The sequence below is a fragment of the Nerophis ophidion genome, linkage group LG04, assembly GCF_033978795.1.
Source record: "Nerophis ophidion isolate RoL-2023_Sa linkage group LG04, RoL_Noph_v1.0, whole genome shotgun sequence".
Taxonomy (NCBI): Eukaryota; Metazoa; Chordata; class Actinopteri; order Syngnathiformes; family Syngnathidae; genus Nerophis; species Nerophis ophidion.
The window spans coordinates 82,484,850-82,505,880 of NC_084614.1; the positions used below are offsets into that span (position 1 = coordinate 82,484,850).

The 21,031-nt window shown below is 40.4% G+C and overlaps 2 protein-coding genes across 2 annotated transcripts in view; one reads left to right on the top strand and one right to left on the bottom strand.

The window, feature by feature from the left end:
• bach1b (BTB and CNC homology 1, basic leucine zipper transcription factor 1 b) overlaps nt 1–8,968 on the top strand; it is a 113,437-nt gene extending 104,469 nt beyond the window's left edge. Inside the window, exons 4-5 of the mRNA XM_061899361.1 lie at nt 5,683–5,889; nt 7,954–8,968. Of these exons, the coding sequence (XP_061755345.1) occupies nt 5,683–5,889; nt 7,954–8,214 (468 nt within the window). The 3' untranslated portion in view covers nt 8,215–8,968. The remainder of the gene's footprint in view (nt 1–5,682; nt 5,890–7,953) is intronic.
• Nucleotides 8,969–10,104: 1,136 nt separating this feature from the next.
• LOC133552055 (thy-1 membrane glycoprotein-like) lies at nt 10,105–19,571 on the bottom strand. Its single transcript, XM_061899365.1, has 4 exons — nt 19,300–19,571; nt 19,162–19,206; nt 14,421–14,747; nt 10,105–10,845 (listed from the first exon to the last, which is right to left on the bottom strand). Exons 2-4 carry the CDS (start codon nt 19,199–19,201, stop codon nt 10,754–10,756), a joined length of 459 nt encoding a protein of 152 aa, XP_061755349.1. The 5' UTR covers nt 19,202–19,206; nt 19,300–19,571; the 3' UTR covers nt 10,105–10,753.
• Between the last annotated feature and the right edge of the window lie 1,460 nt (nt 19,572–21,031).

Consider the following 21,031-nt stretch of genomic DNA (forward strand, 5'->3'; position numbering starts at 1 on the left):
CACCTGAACCCAACGACTTGCCAACTGGGGACTAACAGTGTTGTGGTGCATGTTACACTTGAAACCTGCCAACTGGGGACTAACAGTGTTGTGGTGCATGTTACACTTGAAACCTGCCAACTGGGGACTAACAGTGTTGTGGTGCATGTTACACCTGAAACCTGCCAACTGGGGACTAACAGTGTTGTGGTGCATGTTACACCTGAAACCTGCCAACTGGGGACTAACAGTGTTGTGGTGCATGTTACACCTGAAACCTGCCAACTGGGGACTAACAGTGTTGTGGTGCATGTTACACCTGAAACCTGCCAACTGGGGACTAACAGTGTTGTGGTGCATGTTACACCTGAAACCTGCCAACTGGGGACTAACAGTGTTGTGGTGCATGTTACACTTGAAACCTGCCAACTGGGGACTAACAGTGTTGTGGTGCATGTTACACTGAAACCTGCCAACTGGGGACTAACAGTGTTGTGGTGCATGTTACACCTGAAACCTGCCAACTGGGGACTAACAGTGTTGTGGTGCATGTTACACCTGAAACCTGCCAATGGGGACTAACAGTGTTGTGGTGCATGTTACACCTGAAACCTGCCAACTGGGGACTAACAGTGTTGTGGTGCATGTTACACCTGAAACCTGCCAACTGGGGACTAACAGTGTTGTGGTGCATGTTACACTGAAACCTGCCAACTGGGGACTAACAGTGTTGTGGTGCATGTTACACCTGAAACCTGCCAACTGGGGACTAACAGTGTTGTGGTGCATGTTACACCTGAAACCTGCCAACTGGGGACTAACAGTGTTGTGGTGCATGTTACACCTGAAACCTGCCAACTGGGGACTAACAGTGTTGTGGTGCATGTTACACCTGAAACCTGCCAACTGGGGACTAACAGTGTTGTGGTGCATGTTACACCTGAAACCTGCCAACTGGGGACTAACAGTGTTGTGGTGCATGTTACACCTGAAACCTGCCAACTGGGGACTAACAGTGTTGTGGTGCATGTTACACTTGAAACCTGCCAACTGGGGACTAACAGTGTTGTGGTGCATGTTACACTTGAAACCTGCCAACTGGGGACTAACAGTGTTGTGGTGCATGTTACACCTGAAACCTGCCAACTGGGGACTAACAGTGTTGTGGTGCATGTTACACCTGAAACCTGCCAACTGGGGACTAACAGTGTTGTGGTGCATGTTACACTTGAAACCTGCCAACTGGGGACTAACAGTGTTGTGGTGCATGTTACACCTGAAACCTGCCAACTGGGGACTAACAGTGTTGTGGTGCATGTTACACCTGAAACCTGCCAACTGGGGACTAACAGTGTTGTGGTGCATGTTACACCTGAAACCTGCCAACTGGGGACTAACAGTGTTGTGGTGCATGTTACACTTGAAACCTGCCAACTGGGGACTAACAGTGTTGTGGTGCATGTTACACCTGAAACCTGCCAGCTGGGGACTAACAGTGTTGTGGTGCATGTTACACCTGAAACCTGCCAACTGGGGACTAACAGTGTTGTGGTGCATGTTACACCTGAAACCTGCCAGCTGGGGACTAACAGTGTTGTGGTGCATGTTACACTTGAAACCTGCCAACTGGGGACTAACAGTGTTGTGGTGCATGTTACACCTGAAACCTGCCAACTGGGGACTAACAGTGTTGTGGTGCATGTTACACTTGAAACCTGCCAACTGGGGACTAACAGTGTTGTGGTGCATGTTACACTTGAAACCTGCCAACTGGGGACTAACAGTGTCGTGGTGCATGTTACACTTGAAACCTGCCAACTGGGGACTAACAGTGTTGTGGTGCATGTTACACCTGAAACCTGCCAACTGGGGACTAACAGTGTCGTGGTGCATGTTACACTTGAAACCTGCCAACTGGGGACTAACAGTGTTGTGGTGCATGTTACACCTGAAACCTGCCAACTGGGGACTAACAGTGTTGTGGTGCATGTTACACCTGAAACCTGCCAACTGGGGACTAACAGTGTTGTGGTGCATGTTACACCTGAAACCTGCCAACTGGGGACTAACAGTGTTGTGGTGCATGTTACACTTGAAACCTGCCAACTGGGGACTAACAGTGTTGTGGTGCATGTTACACCTGAAACCTGCCAACTGGGGACTAACAGTGTTGTGGTGCATGTTACACTTGAAACCTGCCAACTGGGGACTAACAGTGTTGTGGTGCATGTTACACCTGAAACCTGCCAACTGGGGACTAACAGTGTTGTGGTGCATGTTACACCTGAAACCTGCCAACTGGGGACTAACAGTGTTGTGGTGCATGTTACACCTGAAACCTGCCAACTGGGGACTAACAGTGTTGTGGTGCATGTTACACCTGAAACCTGCCAACTGGGACTAACAGTGTTGTGGTGCATGTTACACTTGAAACCTGCCAACTGGGGACTAACAGTGTTGTGGTGCATGTTACACCTGAAACCTGCCAACTGGGGACTAACAGTGTTGTGGTGCATGTTACACCTGAAACCTGCCAACTGGGGACTAACAGTGTTGTGGTGCATGTTACACCTGAAACCTGCCAACTGGGGACTAACAGTGTTGTGGTGCATGTTACACCTGAAACCTGCCAACTGGGGACTAACAGTGTTGTGGTGCATGTTACACTTGAAACCTGCCAACTGGGGACTAACAGTGTTGTGGTGCATGTTACACCTGAAACCTGCCAACTGGGGACTAACAGTGTTGTGGTGCATGTTACACCTGAAACCTGCCAACTGGGGACTAACAGTGTTGTGGTGCATGTTACACCTGAAACCTGCCAACTGGGGACTAACAGTGTTGTGGTGCATGTTACACCTGAAACCTGCCAACTGGGGACTAACAGTGTTGTGGTGCATGTTACACTTGAAACCTGCCAACTGGGGACTAACAGTGTTGTGGTGCATGTTACACTTGAAACCTGCCAACTGGGGACTAACAGTGTTGTGGTGCATGTTACACTTGAAACCTGCCAACTGGGGACTAACAGTGTTGTGGTGCATGTTACACTTGAAACCTGCCAACTGGGGACTAACAGTGTCGTGGTGCATGTTACACCTGAAACCTGCCAACTGGGGACTAACAGTGTTGTGGTGCATGTTACACTTGAAACCTGCCAACTGGGGACTAACAGTGTTGTGGTGCATGTTACACCTGAAACCTGCCAACTGGGGACTAACAGTGTTGTGGTGCATGTTACACTTGAAACCTGCCAACTGGGGACTAACAGTGTTGTGGTGCATGTTACACCTGAAACCTGCCAACTGGGGACTAACAGTGTTGTGGTGCATGTTACACTTGAAACCTGCCAACTGGGGACTAACAGTGTTGTGGTGCATGTTACACCTGAAACCTGCCAACTGGGGACTAACAGTGTTGTGGTGCATGTTACACCTGAAACCTGCCAACTGGGGACTAACAGTGTTGTGGTGCATGTTACACCTGAAACCTGCCAACTGGGGACTAACAGTGTTGTGGTGCATGTTACACCTGAAACCTGCCAACTGGGACTAACAGTGTTGTGGTGCATGTTACACTTGAAACCTGCCAACTGGGGACTAACAGTGTTGTGGTGCATGTTACACCTGAAACCTGCCAACTGGGGACTAACAGTGTTGTGGTGCATGTTACACCTGAAACCTGCCAACTGGGGACTAACAGTGTTGTGGTGCATGTTACACCTGAAACCTGCCAACTGGGGACTAACAGTGTTGTGGTGCATGTTACACCTGAAACCTGCCAACTGGGGACTAACAGTGTTGTGGTGCATGTTACACCTGAAACCTGCCAACTGGGGACTAACAGTGTTGTGGTGCATGTTACACCTGAAACCTGCCAACTGGGGACTAACAGTGTTGTGGTGCATGTTACACTTGAAACCTGCCAACTGGGGACTAACAGTGTTGTGGTGCATGTTACACTTGAAACCTGCCAACTGGGGACTAACAGTGTTGTGGTGCATGTTACACCTGAAACCTGCCAACTGGGGACTAACAGTGTTGTGGTGCATGTTACACCTGAAACCTGCCAACTGGGGACTAACAGTGTTGTGGTGCATGTTACACTTGAAACCTGCCAACTGGGGACTAACAGTGTTGTGGTGCATGTTACACCTGAAACCTGCCAACTGGGGACTAACAGTGTTGTGGTGCATGTTACACCTGAAACCTGCCAACTGGGGACTAACAGTGTTGTGGTGCATGTTACACCTGAAACCTGCCAACTGGGGACTAACAGTGTTGTGGTGCATGTTACACCTGAAACCTGCCAACTGGGGACTAACAGTGTTGTGGTGCATGTTACACCTGAAACCTGCCAACTGGGGACTAACAGTGTTGTGGTGCATGTTACACCTGAAACCTGCCAGCTGGGGACTAACAGTGTTGTGGTGCATGTTACACTTGAAACCTGCCAACTGGGGACTAACAGTGTTGTGGTGCATGTTACACCTGAAACCTGCCAACTGGGGACTAACAGTGTTGTGGTGCATGTTACACTTGAAACCTGCCAACTGGGGACTAACAGTGTCGTGGTGCATGTTACACCTGAAACCTGCCAACTGGGGACTAACAGTGTTGTGGTGCATGTTACACTTGAAACCTGCCAACTGGGGACTAACAGTGTCGTGGTGCATGTTACACTTGAAACCTGCCAACTGGGGACTAACAGTGTTGTGGTGCATGTTACACCTGAAACCTGCCAACTGGGGACTAACAGTGTCGTGGTGCATGTTACACTTGAAACCTGCCAACTGGGGACTAACAGTGTTGTGGTGCATGTTACACCTGAAACCTGCCAACTGGGGACTAACAGTGTTGTGGTGCATGTTACACCTGAAACCTGCCAACTGGGGACTAACAGTGTTGTGGTGCATGTTACACCTGAAACCTGCCAACTGGGGACTAACAGTGTTGTGGTGCATGTTACACTTGAAACCTGCCAACTGGGGACTAACAGTGTTGTGGTGCATGTTACACCTGAAACCTGCCAACTGGGGACTAACAGTGTTGTGGTGCATGTTACACTTGAAACCTGCCAACTGGGGACTAACAGTGTTGTGGTGCATGTTACACCTGAAACCTGCCAACTGGGGACTAACAGTGTTGTGGTGCATGTTACACCTGAAACCTGCCAACTGGGGACTAACAGTGTTGTGGTGCATGTTACACCTGAAACCTGCCAACTGGGGACTAACAGTGTTGTGGTGCATGTTACACCTGAAACCTGCCAACTGGGGACTAACAGTGTTGTGGTGCATGTTACACTTGAAACCTGCCAACTGGGGACTAACAGTGTTGTGGTGCATGTTACACCTGAAACCTGCCAACTGGGGACTAACAGTGTTGTGGTGCATGTTACACCTGAAACCTGCCAACTGGGGACTAACAGTGTTGTGGTGCATGTTACACCTGAAACCTGCCAACTGGGGACTAACAGTGTTGTGGTGCATGTTACACCTGAAACCTGCCAACTGGGGACTAACAGTGTTGTGGTGCATGTTACACTTGAAACCTGCCAACTGGGGACTAACAGTGTTGTGGTGCATGTTACACCTGAAACCTGCCAACTGGGGACTAACAGTGTTGTGGTGCATGTTACACCTGAAACCTGCCAACTGGGGACTAACAGTGTTGTGGTGCATGTTACACCTGAAACCTGCAGGTGCAGCTGCCCGTCTCGCTGGATGCCGTGCTCACTCTGAGCAGGACAGACCTGCAGCAGCTGCTGAAGCGACAGGTCTTCACGCGCCAACAGCTGGACCTGATCCACGAAGTCAGGCGGCGCTCCAAGAACCGTCTGGCCGCACGCCGCTGTCGCCAGAGGAAGCTGGAGTGCATCTCCAACCTGCAGAGGGAAATACTGCAGCAGGTAAATATAATACTACCTGTGTGATCATGTTTGTTGCAGCTGGTAAATATAATACTACCTGCGTGATCATGTTTGCTGCAGCTGGTAAATATAATACTACCTGCATGATCATGTTTGCTGCAGCAGGTACATATAATACTACCTGCATGATCATGTTTGCTGCCTAGACGGGTTGCCAAGTGCAGGGTTATTACTGCACTGGTAGTAGGAGCACTAGTGCATTGCATTACACAGTAATACTACACTAATAATAATAACAGCAATATTATCAATAATGACAATAATAATTTAAAAAAATAATCTAACAATTATAATATTTATAACAATAATACAATCATTATACTACTACTAATAAAAATAACAATAACAGCAATAACAGTAATAATGTTAATATTAATATTAATTAATAATAATAAAAACAGGTTGATAATATTTAATAACAATACTACTACTACTACTAGTAAAAATAAAAAATAATATAATAATAATGACATTCATAACATTAATAGTAATATTTATAACAATACTACTACTATATATAATAACAATAATTACAATAATAAAAAAACAACATCAATGGCACTAATAATGATAATCTGAATAATAATATTAATTCATAATAATAGATGCAAAATTGATAATATTTAATAACAATAATACTACTAATACTAATACAAATTTAAAAAAATAGTAATTACAAAAATAATGACATTCATAACAATAATAATAATAATAACCTGCATAAAAATACTACTACTACTACAAATAATAACAATGATAATAAGAATATTAATGATGATAATAAATAGTAATAACAACAATACTACTACTTCTACTAACATAAATAATAATAACAATAATAATGATGATGATGATAATAATAATAACAGTCACAATAACCATAAGAACAACAATAATAATAATAATAATAATGCTGCTAATACTACTACTAATAATAATACAAACAATAATAATAATAACAGTAATGATAACCATAATAACTACAATAATAATAATAACATTAATGATAATAATAACACTCATAATAATGAAAAATAATAATCATAAAACTAATAATAATAATAACAATATGAATAATAATAATAATAATAATATAATTATAATAATATAGTAATAATAAATGTTGATGATAATAATTATAACACTACTACTTATGATAACAATAACAACAATAATATTAATAATAAATACAATTAACAATAACAAGAATGATGATAACAAAAAAGAGCAATATTGATAACAGTAATAATAATAATACCAATACCCGCAATAATAATAATATAATAATGATAACAATACCAATAATATAATAATAATAATAATAACATAAATAACAATAACAACAACAATAGTAATAATAATAATATAATAATAATAACAACAATACCAATAATATAATAATAATAATAACATAAATAACAATAACAACAACAATAGTAATAATAAATAATGATAATAATAATAACAATAATAATAGTATAGTAATATAAATAATAATAACAATAACAACAATAATAATAATGAAAAATTATAATTTTGATAACACTACTACTAATAATAACAACATGAACAATAATAATAATAATAAATAATAATAACAAAAACAACAACAATGATGATAATGAAAAAGAGTAATATCAATAACACTAATAATAATAATAACTATACCAATAATAACAGTATAATTTTAATAATAATCATCATCATATAAATAATAATAACAATAACAACAAAAATAGTAAAAATAAATAATGATAATGATAATAATAATAATAACAATAATATAGTAATATAAATAATAATAACAAAAAAATAATAATCAAAAAATTATGACAATAACACTAATGATAATAACAATACCAATAATGATAATAATAATATAATAATAGTAATAATAAATAATGATAATAATAATGATAATACTAATAATAATGATAGCAATTACATTAACAATAATAATAATAATAATAGAAAAACAATAATGATAATAAAAACAATAATAATAATAATAATAATAATTGAGTATTTGCTGCCATGTTTCAGAAGTGCGAGCGTGACAAGCTTCAGACGGAGAAAAACCACCTGTGCCAACTCCAGCTGACCACGCGTCACAGCGTGGACGTGCTGAGTCAGCGAGTCTGCAGAGACGCACACCTGCAGCCCCAGCAGCTCCAGGTGTTAGCCAGGTACTCTCCCCCCGACTGTCCCCTCGTCCACCTGGACTCCCCCGCCAGGCCCGCACCGTCGGGTCTGGACGGTGCCGCGTCATCGGAGGCCTGCGGGGACGCCACGTCGCTTGGATGACTCTCATGCATTTACTTCTCGCTTTCTGTTCACCGTGGACAATTTAATTCAATGCAGGATTTTTAATACTTTGGAAAAATAAACACAACTCAGGGTCGTTTTTTTGAGGATTTCCAAAGTTGTTTACGACTGCACGCTTATGACCTGTGTGAGGTTGCGCCCTCTGCCAAAAATCAACTTGTTCATTCATAACCTAAAAGGAATCAATTGCGGACATAAAAATGTTACAAAAACAAAAAATTATAAATAAAATAATATTTATATTATATATTTTTTGAAATTATTTAAATATTCATCATTAATATATAATATTGATTATAATATGAATTTATTATTTGTTTTTTATCATCAATTGTACTATGATCAATAATAGTAAATAATATTGAATAAATAATAAAAGGCTAATATAAAAGTCATAAAAAAGTACTTTTGTGAACGAATGAAGAGTGTTTCGTTGTGTAAATATTCCTATTCAAAGATCGTCATTAGTGTCGGCTGGACTCTCACTAGTTTGTCAAAACGCCAACGAGTCTATGAATAAGACCGCTGTGATGCTGCTGCCCTCTAGCGGCGCCACCCGAGCACTGCAAGGACTTGTCGACCAAAGACGTTTTTTTTTAAATGTTTTTTTTTCTTCTTTCTTCTCGTGAATTAAAAAAAAAAAAAGATGAAACATGTTTTTTTCTTCATGCAGCGGAAACGTCTTTTTGTCTTTGAGTGACCAATTAAAGCAATAAAAATCATTCAACGTAAATATTTGACTTTTCAAGGCTTTATTTGGACACAAAATGGATGAGATCATTTTGGCCATGAAACAACTTCATTGGTTTCCATGACAACCGTATAAACAAGTTATTACGTCATATTTGATATTATGGGATATTTTGTGTAAAAAAATGTTGACGAGATGAGTTTATGTAATATTAGATTTTTTTTTACATGTGAGTGACGGGGAAGAAAAGCAGGAGGTGGACACTCCAGAAGCTCTTTTTACTTGTTACATGTGAGTGACGTGGAAGAAAAGCGGCAGGCAGACACTTCTGCAGCTCTTTTTATTGGTTACACGTGAGTGACGGGGAAAAAAATCGGCAGGCTGACACTATAGCAGCTGTTTTTACTTATTACGCGTGAGTGACGGGGAAAAAAAACGGCAGGCCGACACTCCAGCAGCTGTTTTTACTTGTTACGCGTGAGTGACGTGGAAAAAAAGCGGCAGGCTGACACTACAGCAGCTGTTTTTACTTATTTTGCGTGAGTGACGGGGAAAAAAGCGGCAGGCTGACACTCCAGCAGCTGTTGTAATTTGTTGCGCGTGAGTGATGTGGAAGAAAAGCAGCAGGCCGACACTCCAGCAGCTCTTTTTATTTGTTACGCGTGAGTGACGTGTAAAAAAGCGGCAGGCTGACACTATAGCAGCTGTTTTTACTTGTTAGGCGTGAGTGACGTGGAGGAAAAGCGCCAGGCTGACACTCCAGCAGCTGTTGTAATTTGTTGCGTGTGACTGACATGGAAGAAAAGCAGTAGGTCGACACTCCAGCAGCTCTTTTTATTTGTTACGCGTGAGTGACGTGGAAGAAAAGCGGGTGGTGGACACTCCAGCAGCTCTTTTTATTTATTACAAGTGAGTGACATGGAAGAAAAGCAGCAGGCCGACACTCCAGCTGCTGTTTTTATTTGTTATGCGTGAGTGACGTGGAAGATAAGCAGCTGGCCTAGACTCCAGCAGCTCTTTTTATTAGATATGCGTGAGTGACGGGGAAAAAAGTGGCAGGGTGACACTATAGCAGCTGTTTTTATTTGTTACGCATGAGTGACGTGGAAGAAAAGCAGCAGGCCTACACTCCAGCAGCACTTTTTATTTATTACAAGTGAGTGACGTGGAAAAAAAGCGGCGGGCCGACACTCCAGCAGGTGTTGTAATTTGTTGCGTGTGACTGACATGGAAGAAAAGCAGTAGGTCGACACTCCGGCAGCTCTTTTTATTTGTTACGCGTGAGTGACGTGGAAGATAAGCGGGAAGTGGACACTCCAGCAGCTCTTTTTATTTATTACAAGTGAGTGACATGGAAGAAAAGCAGCAGGCTGACACTCCAGCTGCTGTTTTTATTTGTTACACATGAGTGACATGGAAGAAAAGCGGCAGGCAGACAGCAGTTGTTTTCATTTGTTACACGTGAGTGACATGGAAGAAAAGAATTTGGCCGACATTCCAGCAACTCTTTTTATTTGTTACACGTGAGTGACGTGGGAGAAAAGGGGCAAGCCTACACTCCAGAAGCTGTTTGTATTCGTCACGCATGAGTGACATGGAAGAAAAGCGGCAGGCCGACACTCCAGTAACTCTTTTTATTTGTTACACGTGAGTGACGTGGAAGAAATGCAGCAGGCCGACACTCTAGCGGCTAACTTTACTTGTCACGCGTGAGTGATATGGAAGAAAAGCGGCAGGCTGATGCTACAGCAGCTTTTAGTACTCGTTATGCGTGAGTGACGTGGAGGAAAAGCAGCAGGCCGACACTCAAGCAGCTCTTTTTATTCGTTAGGCGTGAGCGACGTGGAAGAAAAGCAGCAGGCCAACACTCCAGCAGTTCTTTAGGATCAGACTGACAGCACAACATCGGACAAGTTGATCTGCAGACAAACAACGGTCTTGTCAGAGGATCTTTGTATTTATAAACAGCAGACTGCTCTTACCATATAGATGATCTTTGACTAGTGTTTTTTTTTGCAGTATTATTCTAAACAAAAGTGTTACTGTCATATAGAGGATCTCTGACTAGCGATTTACATTAGGTGCCTAAAACAGCAGAGTGCTCGTGTCGTATAAAACATCTTTGACAAATGTTTTTTACAGTAGATTTTTCCAACAAAAAGATAGTTCCTGTCATGTAAATGATCTTTGACTAGTGTTTTTGTAGTAGATTCCTAAAATCAGCAGCATTCCTGTCGTATAGAGGATCTATGACTAATGTTTTGCGACGGTTTTTAAACAGCAAATAATTCCTGTCATATAGAGAGGATCTTTGACTAGTGCTTTGTAGTAGATTTTTTTTAAACAAGATAGTTCCTGTCCTGTAAATGATCTTTGACGGGTGTTTTTTGCAGTAGGTTTTTTAAAGAAGACATTTCCTGTCACGTAGATGATCTTTGACGAGTGTTTTTTGCAGTAGATTTAAAAAAACAACAACAAAAACAATACAGTTCCTGTCATGTAAATTATCTTTGACTAGAGTTTTTGCAGTAGATACCTAAAAACAGCAGAGTTTCTTTCATATAGAGGATCTTTGACTAATGTTTTGCAATGTTTTATAAACAGCAAAGAGTTTCTGTCATATAGAGAGGATCTTTGACTAGAGCTCTGTAGTAGATTTTTTTAAACAAGAAAGTTCTTGTCCTGTAAATGATCTTTGACGGGTGTTTTTTGCAGTAGGTTTTTTAAAGAAGACATTTCCTGTCACGTAGATGATCTATGGTTAGTGTTTTTTGCAGTAGATTTAAAAAAACAACAACAAAAACAATACAGTTCCTGTCATGTAGATTATCTTTGACTAGTGTTTTTGCAGTAGATACCTAAAAACAGCAGAGTTTCTTTCATATAGAGGATCTTTGACTAATGTTTTGCAATGTTTTATAAACAGCAAAGAGTTTCTGTCATATAGAAAGGATCTTTGACCAGTGTTTGAAGTACTTTTTTAAAACATCAAGATAGTTCTTGTTATGTAGATGATCTTTGAGTAGTGTTTTTGCAGAAAATATTTTAAACAACAAGATAGTTCCCGTTATGTAGAGGATGGCATATATAGAGGATCTTTGATTCGTGTTTTTGGAGCTGTTTTTTTAAACAACAGAAAGTGGCTGTCAATTAGAAGATCTTTGACTTGTGTTAGATAACTAAAAACAGTAGTGCGCCTGTCATATAGAGGATCTTTGTGTAGTGGTTTTGTAGCATTTATTTTTTGAACAACAGAGAAATCCTGTCAAATAGAGGATCTTTGACTATCATTTTGGCAAGAAATACCTAAAAACAGCAGAGGGCTCCTGTCACACAGAGGATCTTTGACTAGTATTAGATACCTCAAAACAGCAGAGTGCTCCTGTTATATAGAATATCTTTGACTGTGTTATATACTTAAAAATGGCAGCGTGCTCCTGTCAAATAGAAGATATTTGACTGTGTTACATACCTAAAAACGGCAGCGTGCTCCTGTCATATAGAAGATCTTTGACTAGTGTTTTTGGAGCTGTTTTTTTTTAACAACAGAGAGGTGCTGTCAATTATAAGATCTTTGACTAGTGTTAGATAACTAAAAACAGCAGTGCTCCTGTCATATAGAGGATCTTTGTCCATCATTTTGGCAGTGGATATATAAAAACAGTCGAGTGCTCCTGCCAAATAGAAGATCTTTGACTGTAAATTTTGGCGGTAGATTCCTAAATACAGCAGAGTGCTCCTTTCATATAGAGTATCTTTGACTGTGCTGGACACCTTAAAACGGCAGCGTGCTCCTGCCATATAGAGGATCTTTGACTCAAGTTTTTGGAGCTTTTTTTTTAAACAACAGAGAGTTGCTGTCATTTATAGGATCTTTGACTAGTGTTAGATAACTAAAAACAGCAGTGCTCTTGTCATGTAGAGGATCTTTGACTATACATTTTGGCGGTAGATTCCTAAAAACAGCAGAGTGCTCCTTTCATTTAGAGGATCTTTGACTGTACTAGACACCTTAAAAAGGCAGCGAGCTCTTGCCATATAGAGGATCTTTGACTCGTGTTTTTGGAACTGTTTTTTTAACAACAGAGAGTTGCTGTCAATTATAGGATCTTTGACTAGTGTTAGATGACTAAAAACAGCAGTGCTCTTGTCATTTAGAGGATCTTTGACTATAATTTTTGGCGGTATGTTCCTAAACACAGCAGAGTGCTCTTGTCATATAGAGGATCTTTGACTATAATTTTTGGTGGTACATTCTTAAACACAGCAGAGTGCTCCTGTCATATAGTGGATCTTTAACTATACATTTTTGGCAGTAGATTCCTAAACACAGCAGAGTGCTCCTGTCATATCGAGGATCTTTGGCTATAAATGTTTGGCGGTAGATACCCAAACACAGCAGAGTGCTCCTGTCATATAGAGGATCTTTGACTATAATTAATGACGGTAGATTCCTAAACACAGCAGAGTGCTCCTGTCATATAGAGGATCTTTGACTATAATTTGTGGCGGTATGTTCCTAAACACAGCAGAGTGCTCCTGTCATATAGAGGATCTTTGACTATAATTTTTGGCGGTATGTTCCTAAACACAGCAGAGTGCTCTTGTCATATAGAGGATCTTTGACTATAATTTTTGGCGGTAGATTCCTAAAAACAGCAAAATGCTCCTGTCAAATAGAGGATCTTTGACTATACATTTTGGCGGTAGATTCCTAAACACAGCAGAGTGCTCCTGTCATATAGAGGATCTTTGACTATAATTCGTGCTGGTAGATTCCTAAACACAGCAGGGTGCTCTTGTCATATAGAGGATCTTTGACTATAATTTTTGGCGGTAGATTCCTAAACACAGCAGAGTGCTCCTTTCTTATAGAGGATCTTTGACTATAATTTGTGCTGGTAGATTCCTAAACAGAGCAGAGTGCTCCTGTCATATAAAGGATCTTTGACTATAATTTGTGGTGGTAGATTCCTAAACACAGCAGAGTGCTCTTGTCATATAGAGGATCTTTGACTATAGTTTGTGGTGGTAGATTCCTCAACACAGCAGAGTGCTCTTGTCATATAGAGGATCTTTGGCTATACATTTTTGTCGGTAGATTCCTAAACACAGCAGAGTGCTCCTGTCATATGGAGGATCTTTGGCTATAAATGTTTGGCGGTAGATACCCAAACACAGCAGAGTGCTCTTGTCATATAGAGGATCTTTGACTATAATTTTTGGCGGTAGATTCCTAAACACAGCCCAGTGCTCTTGTCATATAGAGGATCCTTGACTATAATTTTTGGCGGTAGATTCCTAAACACAGCAGAGTGCTCCTGTCATATAGAGGATCTTTGACTATAATTTTTGGAGGTATGTTCCTAAACACAGCAGAGTGCTCCTGTCATATAGAGGATCTTTGACTATAATTTTTGGCGGTAGATTCCTAAACACAGCAGAGTGCTCCTGTCATATAGAGGATCTTTGGCAGTAAGCGCATCCCCCTCACCTTTCTCCACGGTAACGCTGGCGCCCGCGCCGTTTATTTTGCACAAGTACGTGGTGTTGTGCGGCAACTTGTCCGTGAAGCCCTTCAGCCTCATCCTGTAGCCGTGGGGCTCCAACTCCGTCACCTCGCTCTTGCCTCTGAACTGCGACTCGGCCGGCAAACCGGACACGTTGGCGTTGATGAGCGACTCCTTGGAGCCGGAGGACCAGGAGAACTGGTAGCTGCTGATCTGGTTGGTCTTGGCCTTCACCCGGCAGTCCACTCTCAGGTGGTCGTCCTCCTCGATGCACACCTTGATGAGCTCGCACCGTGCCGGCGTGAGCAACGCTGGCGGGGGGAACACCCACAAAAAGTTAGTTAACAGTTAGTTTAAAAAAAAGAAAAAAACAATATAGTTCCTGTCGTGTAGATTATCTTTGACTAGTGTTTTTGCAGCAGATACCTAAGAACAGCAGACTTTCTGTCATATAGAGGATCTTTGACTAATGTTTTGCAATCTTTTATAAACAGCAAAGTGTTCCTGTCATATAGAGAGGATCTTTAACTAGTGTTTTGAAGTATTTTTTTTTAAACATCAAGATAGTTCCTGTCACGTAGATGATCTTTGAGTAGTGTTTTTGCAGAAAATATTTTAAACAACAAGATAGTTCCTGTTATGTAGAGGATGGTGTATAGAGGATCTTTGATTCGTGTTTTTGGAGCTGTTTTTTTTAAACAACCGAAAGTTTCTGTCAATTAGAGGATCTTTGATTGTCATTTTGGCAGTAAATATCGAAAAATAGCAGAGGGCTTTTGTCATATAGAGGATCTTTGGCTATAGTTTTGGCAGTAGATATCTAAATACAGCAGAGAGCTCCTGTCATATATAATATCTTTGGCTCGTGTTTTTGGAGCTGTTTTTTCAATCAACCGAAAGTTGCTGTCAATTAGAGGATCTTTGACTCCTGTTAGATAACTAAAAACAGTAGTGCCCCTGTCATATAGAGGATCTTTGTGTAATGGTTTTGTAGCATTTCTTTTTTGAATAACAGAGAAATCCTGTCAAATAGAGGATCTTTGACTATCATTTTGGCAGGAGATATCCAAACACAGCACAGGGCTCCTGTCACACATAGGATCTTTGACTAGTATTAGATACCTCAAAACAGCAGAGTGCTCCTGTTATATAGAGGATCTTTGACTGTGTTATATACCTAAAAATGGCAGCGTGCCCCTGCGATATAGAGGATCTTTGACTGTGTTAGATATCTAAAATCGGCAGCGTGCTCCTGCCATAGAGAGGATCTTTGACTGTGTTATATTTCTAAAAACGGCAGCGTGCTCCTGCGATATAAAGGATCTTTGATTGTGTTAGATACCTAAAAACGGCAGCGTGCCCCTGCCATAGAGAGGATCTTTGACTGTGTTGGATACCTAAAAACGGCAGCATGCTCCTGCCACAGAGAGGATCTTTGACTGTGTTAGATACCTAAAAACGGCAGTGTGCCCCCTGCCATATAGAGGATCTTTGACTGTGTTACATACCTAAAAATGGCAACGTGCTCCTGCCATAGAGAGGATCTTTGACTCGTGTTTTTGGAGCTGTTTTTTTAACAACAAAGAATTGCTGTCGATTATAGGATCTTTGACTAGTGTTAGATAACTAAAAACAGCAGTGCTCTTGTCAAATAGAGGATCTTTGTCCATCATTTTGGCAGTGGATATATAAAAACTGTCGAGGGCTCCTACCATAGAGAAGATCTTTGACTATAAATTTTTGGGCGGTAGATTCCTAAACACAGCAGAGTGCTCCTGTTATGTAGAGGATCTTTGACTGTGCTAGATACCTGAAAAAAAGTTAGCATTTGTCAAGTACCAAGTTGTGACTCTCAGGTGTTGGCCTGTAAAACTGGCTAAAAAAAGTTAGCATGTACATTTAGCAAGTGACAACTAAAAGTTAGCACGTTAACAGTTAGCATGTGTCACGTATCCGATTCATATGACTATAGTGTACATGTTTACAAGTAGCTAAATGGTTAGCAAGCGAACAGTTAGCATTTTTGAAGTACCAAGTTGTGACTCTCGGCTATAAAATTGGCTAAAAAGTTAGCATGTATATTTAGCAAGTGACAAGTAAAAGTTAGCAAGTTAACCGTTAGCAGATATCACATATCCAATTCATATGACTATAGCGTACATGTTTAAGAATGGCTAAATGGTTAGCAAGCAAACAGTTAGCATTTGTCAAGTACCAAGTTGTGACTCTCGGCTGTAAAATTGGCTAAAAAAGTCCAGCAAGTGATGAGTAAAAGTTAGCGTGTTAACAGTTAGCATGTATCAACTACCAAGTCATATGACTATTGTGTACATGTTGAAAAGTAGCTAACTGTTAGCATTTGTCAAGTACCAAGTTTGTGACTCTGAGGTGTTCGCCTGTAAATTTGGCAAAAAAAAAGATAGCTTGTACATTTAGCAAGTGACAAGTAAAAGTTAGCCTGTTAACAGTTAGCATATATCATGTATCCGATTCATATGACTATAGCATACATGTTTAAAAGTAGCTAAATGGTTAGCAAGCGAACAGTTAGTATTTTTCAAGTACCAAGTTGTGACTCTCGGCTATAAAATTGGCTAAAAAGTTTGCATGTATATTTAGCAAGTGACAAGTAAAAGTTAGCAAGTTAACCGTTAGCAGATATCACATATCCAATTAATATGACTATAGCATACATGTTTAAAAATGGCTAAATGGTTAGCAAGCAAACAGTTAGCATTTGTCAAGTGCCAAGTTGTGACTCTCGGCTGTAAAATTGGCTAAAAAAGTTAGCATGTACATTTAGCAAGTGACAAGTAAAAGTTAGCATGTTAAGAGTTAGCATGTATCAACTACCAATTCATATGACTATAGTGTACATGTTTAAAAGTAGCTAAATGCTAGCAAGCTAACTGTTAGCATTTGTCAAATACCAAGTTTGTGACTCTGAGGTGTTCGGCTGTAAAATTATTAGTGGCCAAGGCATGGGTAACTTACACATCTGTGAAGGCACCATTAATGCTGAAAGGTACATACAGGTTTTTGGAGCAACATATGTTGTCATCCAAGCAACGTTATCATGGACGCCCCTGCTTATTTCAGCAAGACGATGCTGGAACGCTTGTTGAAAGGAAAGGCCATGTATCACAGTGGTAAAAATGCCCCAAACATTAAATATCTTGTCTTTGCAGTCTATTCAATTGAATATAACTTGAAGAGGACTTGCAAAAAAAACTCTACTATGCAAAGCCACAGCCATTTATCAACAACACCCAGAAACGTCGCCGGCTTCACTGGTCCCGACCTCATCCAAGATGGACTGATGCAAAGTGGAAAAGTGTTCTGTGGTCCGAAGAGTCCACATTTCAATTTTTTTGGGGGAAAACCGTGGACGTCGTGTCCTCCGGACCAAGGAGGAAAAGAACCATCCGGATTGTTCTAGGCACATCTGTGACTTATGGGGGGAGGGGGGTGTATTAGTGCCCAAGGCTTGGGTAACTTACAAATCGTAGAATTTTAAATACACATTTGTATAAAACAAAGTGGCGATTTTGAACGTTTACCTCATAACAAATAGTCCGTAAAATCATCAAAAAGTTCATAGATTCTGGAGAAATCACTGCACGTAAGCCATGATATTACGGACTTTTGATCCCTCAGGCAGTACTGCATCAAAAACCGACATCAGTGTGTAAAGGATATCGCCACATGGGCTCAGGGACACTTCATAAAACCACTGTCAGTAACTACAGCTGGTCACTACATCTGTAAGTGCAAGTTAAAGCTCTACCATGCAAAGTGAAAGCCATTTATCAACAACATCCAGAAACGTCACTGGCTTCTCTGGGCCCGAGATCATCTAAGATGGAATGATGCAAAGTGGAAAAGTGTTCTGTGGTCTGACGAGTCCACATTTCAAATTGTTTTTGGAAACTGTGGGCGTCGTGTCCTCCGGAACAAAGAGGAAAATAACCATCCGGATTGTTGTAGGCGCAAAGTGTAAAAGCCAGCATGTGTGATGGTATGGGGGTGCATTAGTGCCCAAGGCATGGGTAACTTACACATCTGTGAAGGCACCATTAATGCTGAAAGGTACATACAGGTTTTGGAGCAACATATGTTGTCATCCAAGCAACGTTATCATGGACGCCCCTGCTTATTTCAGCAAGACCATGCCAAGTCGCGTTTTACAACAGCCTGGCTTCATAGTAAAAGAGTGCAGGTACTTTCCTGGCCAGCCTGCAGTCCAGACCTGTCTCCCATGGAAAATGTGTGAAGCGTAAAATAGGACAGCGGAGACCCCGGACTGTTGAAGGACTGAATCTCTACATAAAACAAGAATGGGAAAGAATTCCACTTTCAAAGCTTCAACAATTAGTTTCCTCAGTTCCCAAACGTTTATTGAGTGTTGTTAAAAGAAAAGGTGATGTAACACAGTGGTGAACATGCCCTTTCCCAACTACTTTGGCACATGTTGCAGTAATGAAATTCTAAGTTAATTATTAGTTGCAAAAAAAAATTAAGTTTATGAGTTTGAACATGAAATATGTTGTCTTTGTAGCATATTCAACTGAATATGGCTTGAAAAGGATTTGCAAATCATTGTATTCTGTTTATATTTACATCTAACACAATTTCCCAACTCATATGGAAACGGGGTTTGAACAAAATCCTTCAATTTGTATTCATGCGCCCCAAAAAGTTTGGACACTACTTATCGATGCTCACCTGCCAGGACGCCGCACAAAACAAACACGGGCGGCAGCATGATGACTTGAGGGACACAACAAGGGTTTATCACAACATATGTCAAATCCAGTGCTTTTTAAAAAATATATTGTTATTTTTTTTAATCAGAAGACTTACCTGAGGTCAGAGCGGGACGATGATGCTGCAAGTCTTGGTGATGCAGAGCAAAAACACTTCCAAGGACGAGGGGGGCGGGTGGGAGTGGGGGGGAGTGATGTCAAATAAAGGACACCTGGTTGTTTATCAATAATATGGCGTTCTTGGCATCCTTTCTTTCATTTTCGACGCATGTAGCTACAGATAGATGGCAAAAAAGAAGAAAAACAACATGAATTGGCGTAGTTTTCCCAAGTCACGTGACGTGAGGCCGGCTGGTCCTGATGCTGCGTCATCCTGCGGCCTGCACGTGACAATCAGCCACTTATTTTCTTTTTCTTTCGCTGAACGACGACAATAAAGTGATTAATTCATTTAGTTATTTTTATTATTTATTCACAAGGTCAAATGTAGTCAAAATATGAATTTAAAACATTTAATAGTATTAAAATATTTAATAGTGTCGGCGACTGTTGTGTGTCCCGCCCTATATAAGTCCGTGTGGAACCGGAAGTGGCTGCACAAGTCGAGTTCTGTCGACAATTTAATCAAGTTTAAGATTAACGTTACTAAATCAGACATTGTTATTTTGCTGGGTAAACATTTTACATTCTGACTAGTCGAATAATGTCGGGTTAGGGATGTATAAATACGTCTGAAGGAGGGAACACAAAAACGGAAGTGGGATATGAAAATGGCGACGCGTCAAGGAACTATTTGAAGAAGGTAAAAGTTTTACACTTGTTTTTTTCCCTGTAATGGCAACCTTTTATTTTCATATGTTGTATGAATTTAGGCGGTATAACAAAGAAGAGAAATCATATAGGAACTCTAAAATTCCGGAAGTTGTTGTTGTCCTACCGGAAATGTTTGCACAATAACTTTTTTGACAAGACGGACTATTTGGAATGAGGCAAACGTTCAAAATCGCCACTTTGTTTCATACAAATGTGTATTTAAAATTCTACGATTTTCTTGGACAAAACTGTTTAGGTTGTGTGACAAAAAAACGCAAACGCAACCGTAAATCCGGACTAATATTTATGATCCCGTTTATTATATATATATTTTTTTGTATTCTATTTTTGTTACTTTGAATACTGGCATTGTTTTGTACTGTTTTTATAATGATTTATAATGTGTTATACTGTTGTTGGACTTATTTTAATGATTGTTCCTCAACTGTTTGTAAACGTTGACATTGATAAATAAATATTAAAAAAAAAATCTTTAGTATCCTACGCTCCTATTGGCTGTCTGCTATTGGCTGTCTCCTATTGGCTGTCTCTTATCAGCTGTCTCCTATTGGCTGTCTCCTCAGATAGGTATACGCCCACTCCGAGGCGCCAAGTTCATACCATGGAATTTTGCTGCAATAATGCATCCACTAAGTTCCGTCGACAATTACTCACACTGAAAATTACGTTACTAAACCAGACATTGTTATTTTGCTGGGCAAACATTGTACATCGTGGTGATTTAACGAATATCGGGTTAGTTACATATAAATATGTCTGAAGGAGGGACAACAAACACGGAAGTGGGACATGAAAAATGGCGGCGCGTCAACCTCGGGCTTGGACGACAAGGAACTTTTTGAAGAAGGTAAAGGTTTTACAGTCATTACTTTTCCACCGTAATGGGGATTTTTATTTTATTTCATATGTTATATGTTCATGCTGTATAACAAAGAAGAGAAATCATATAGGAACCAACATTCCGGAAGTTGTTGTTATCCTACCGGAAATGTTTC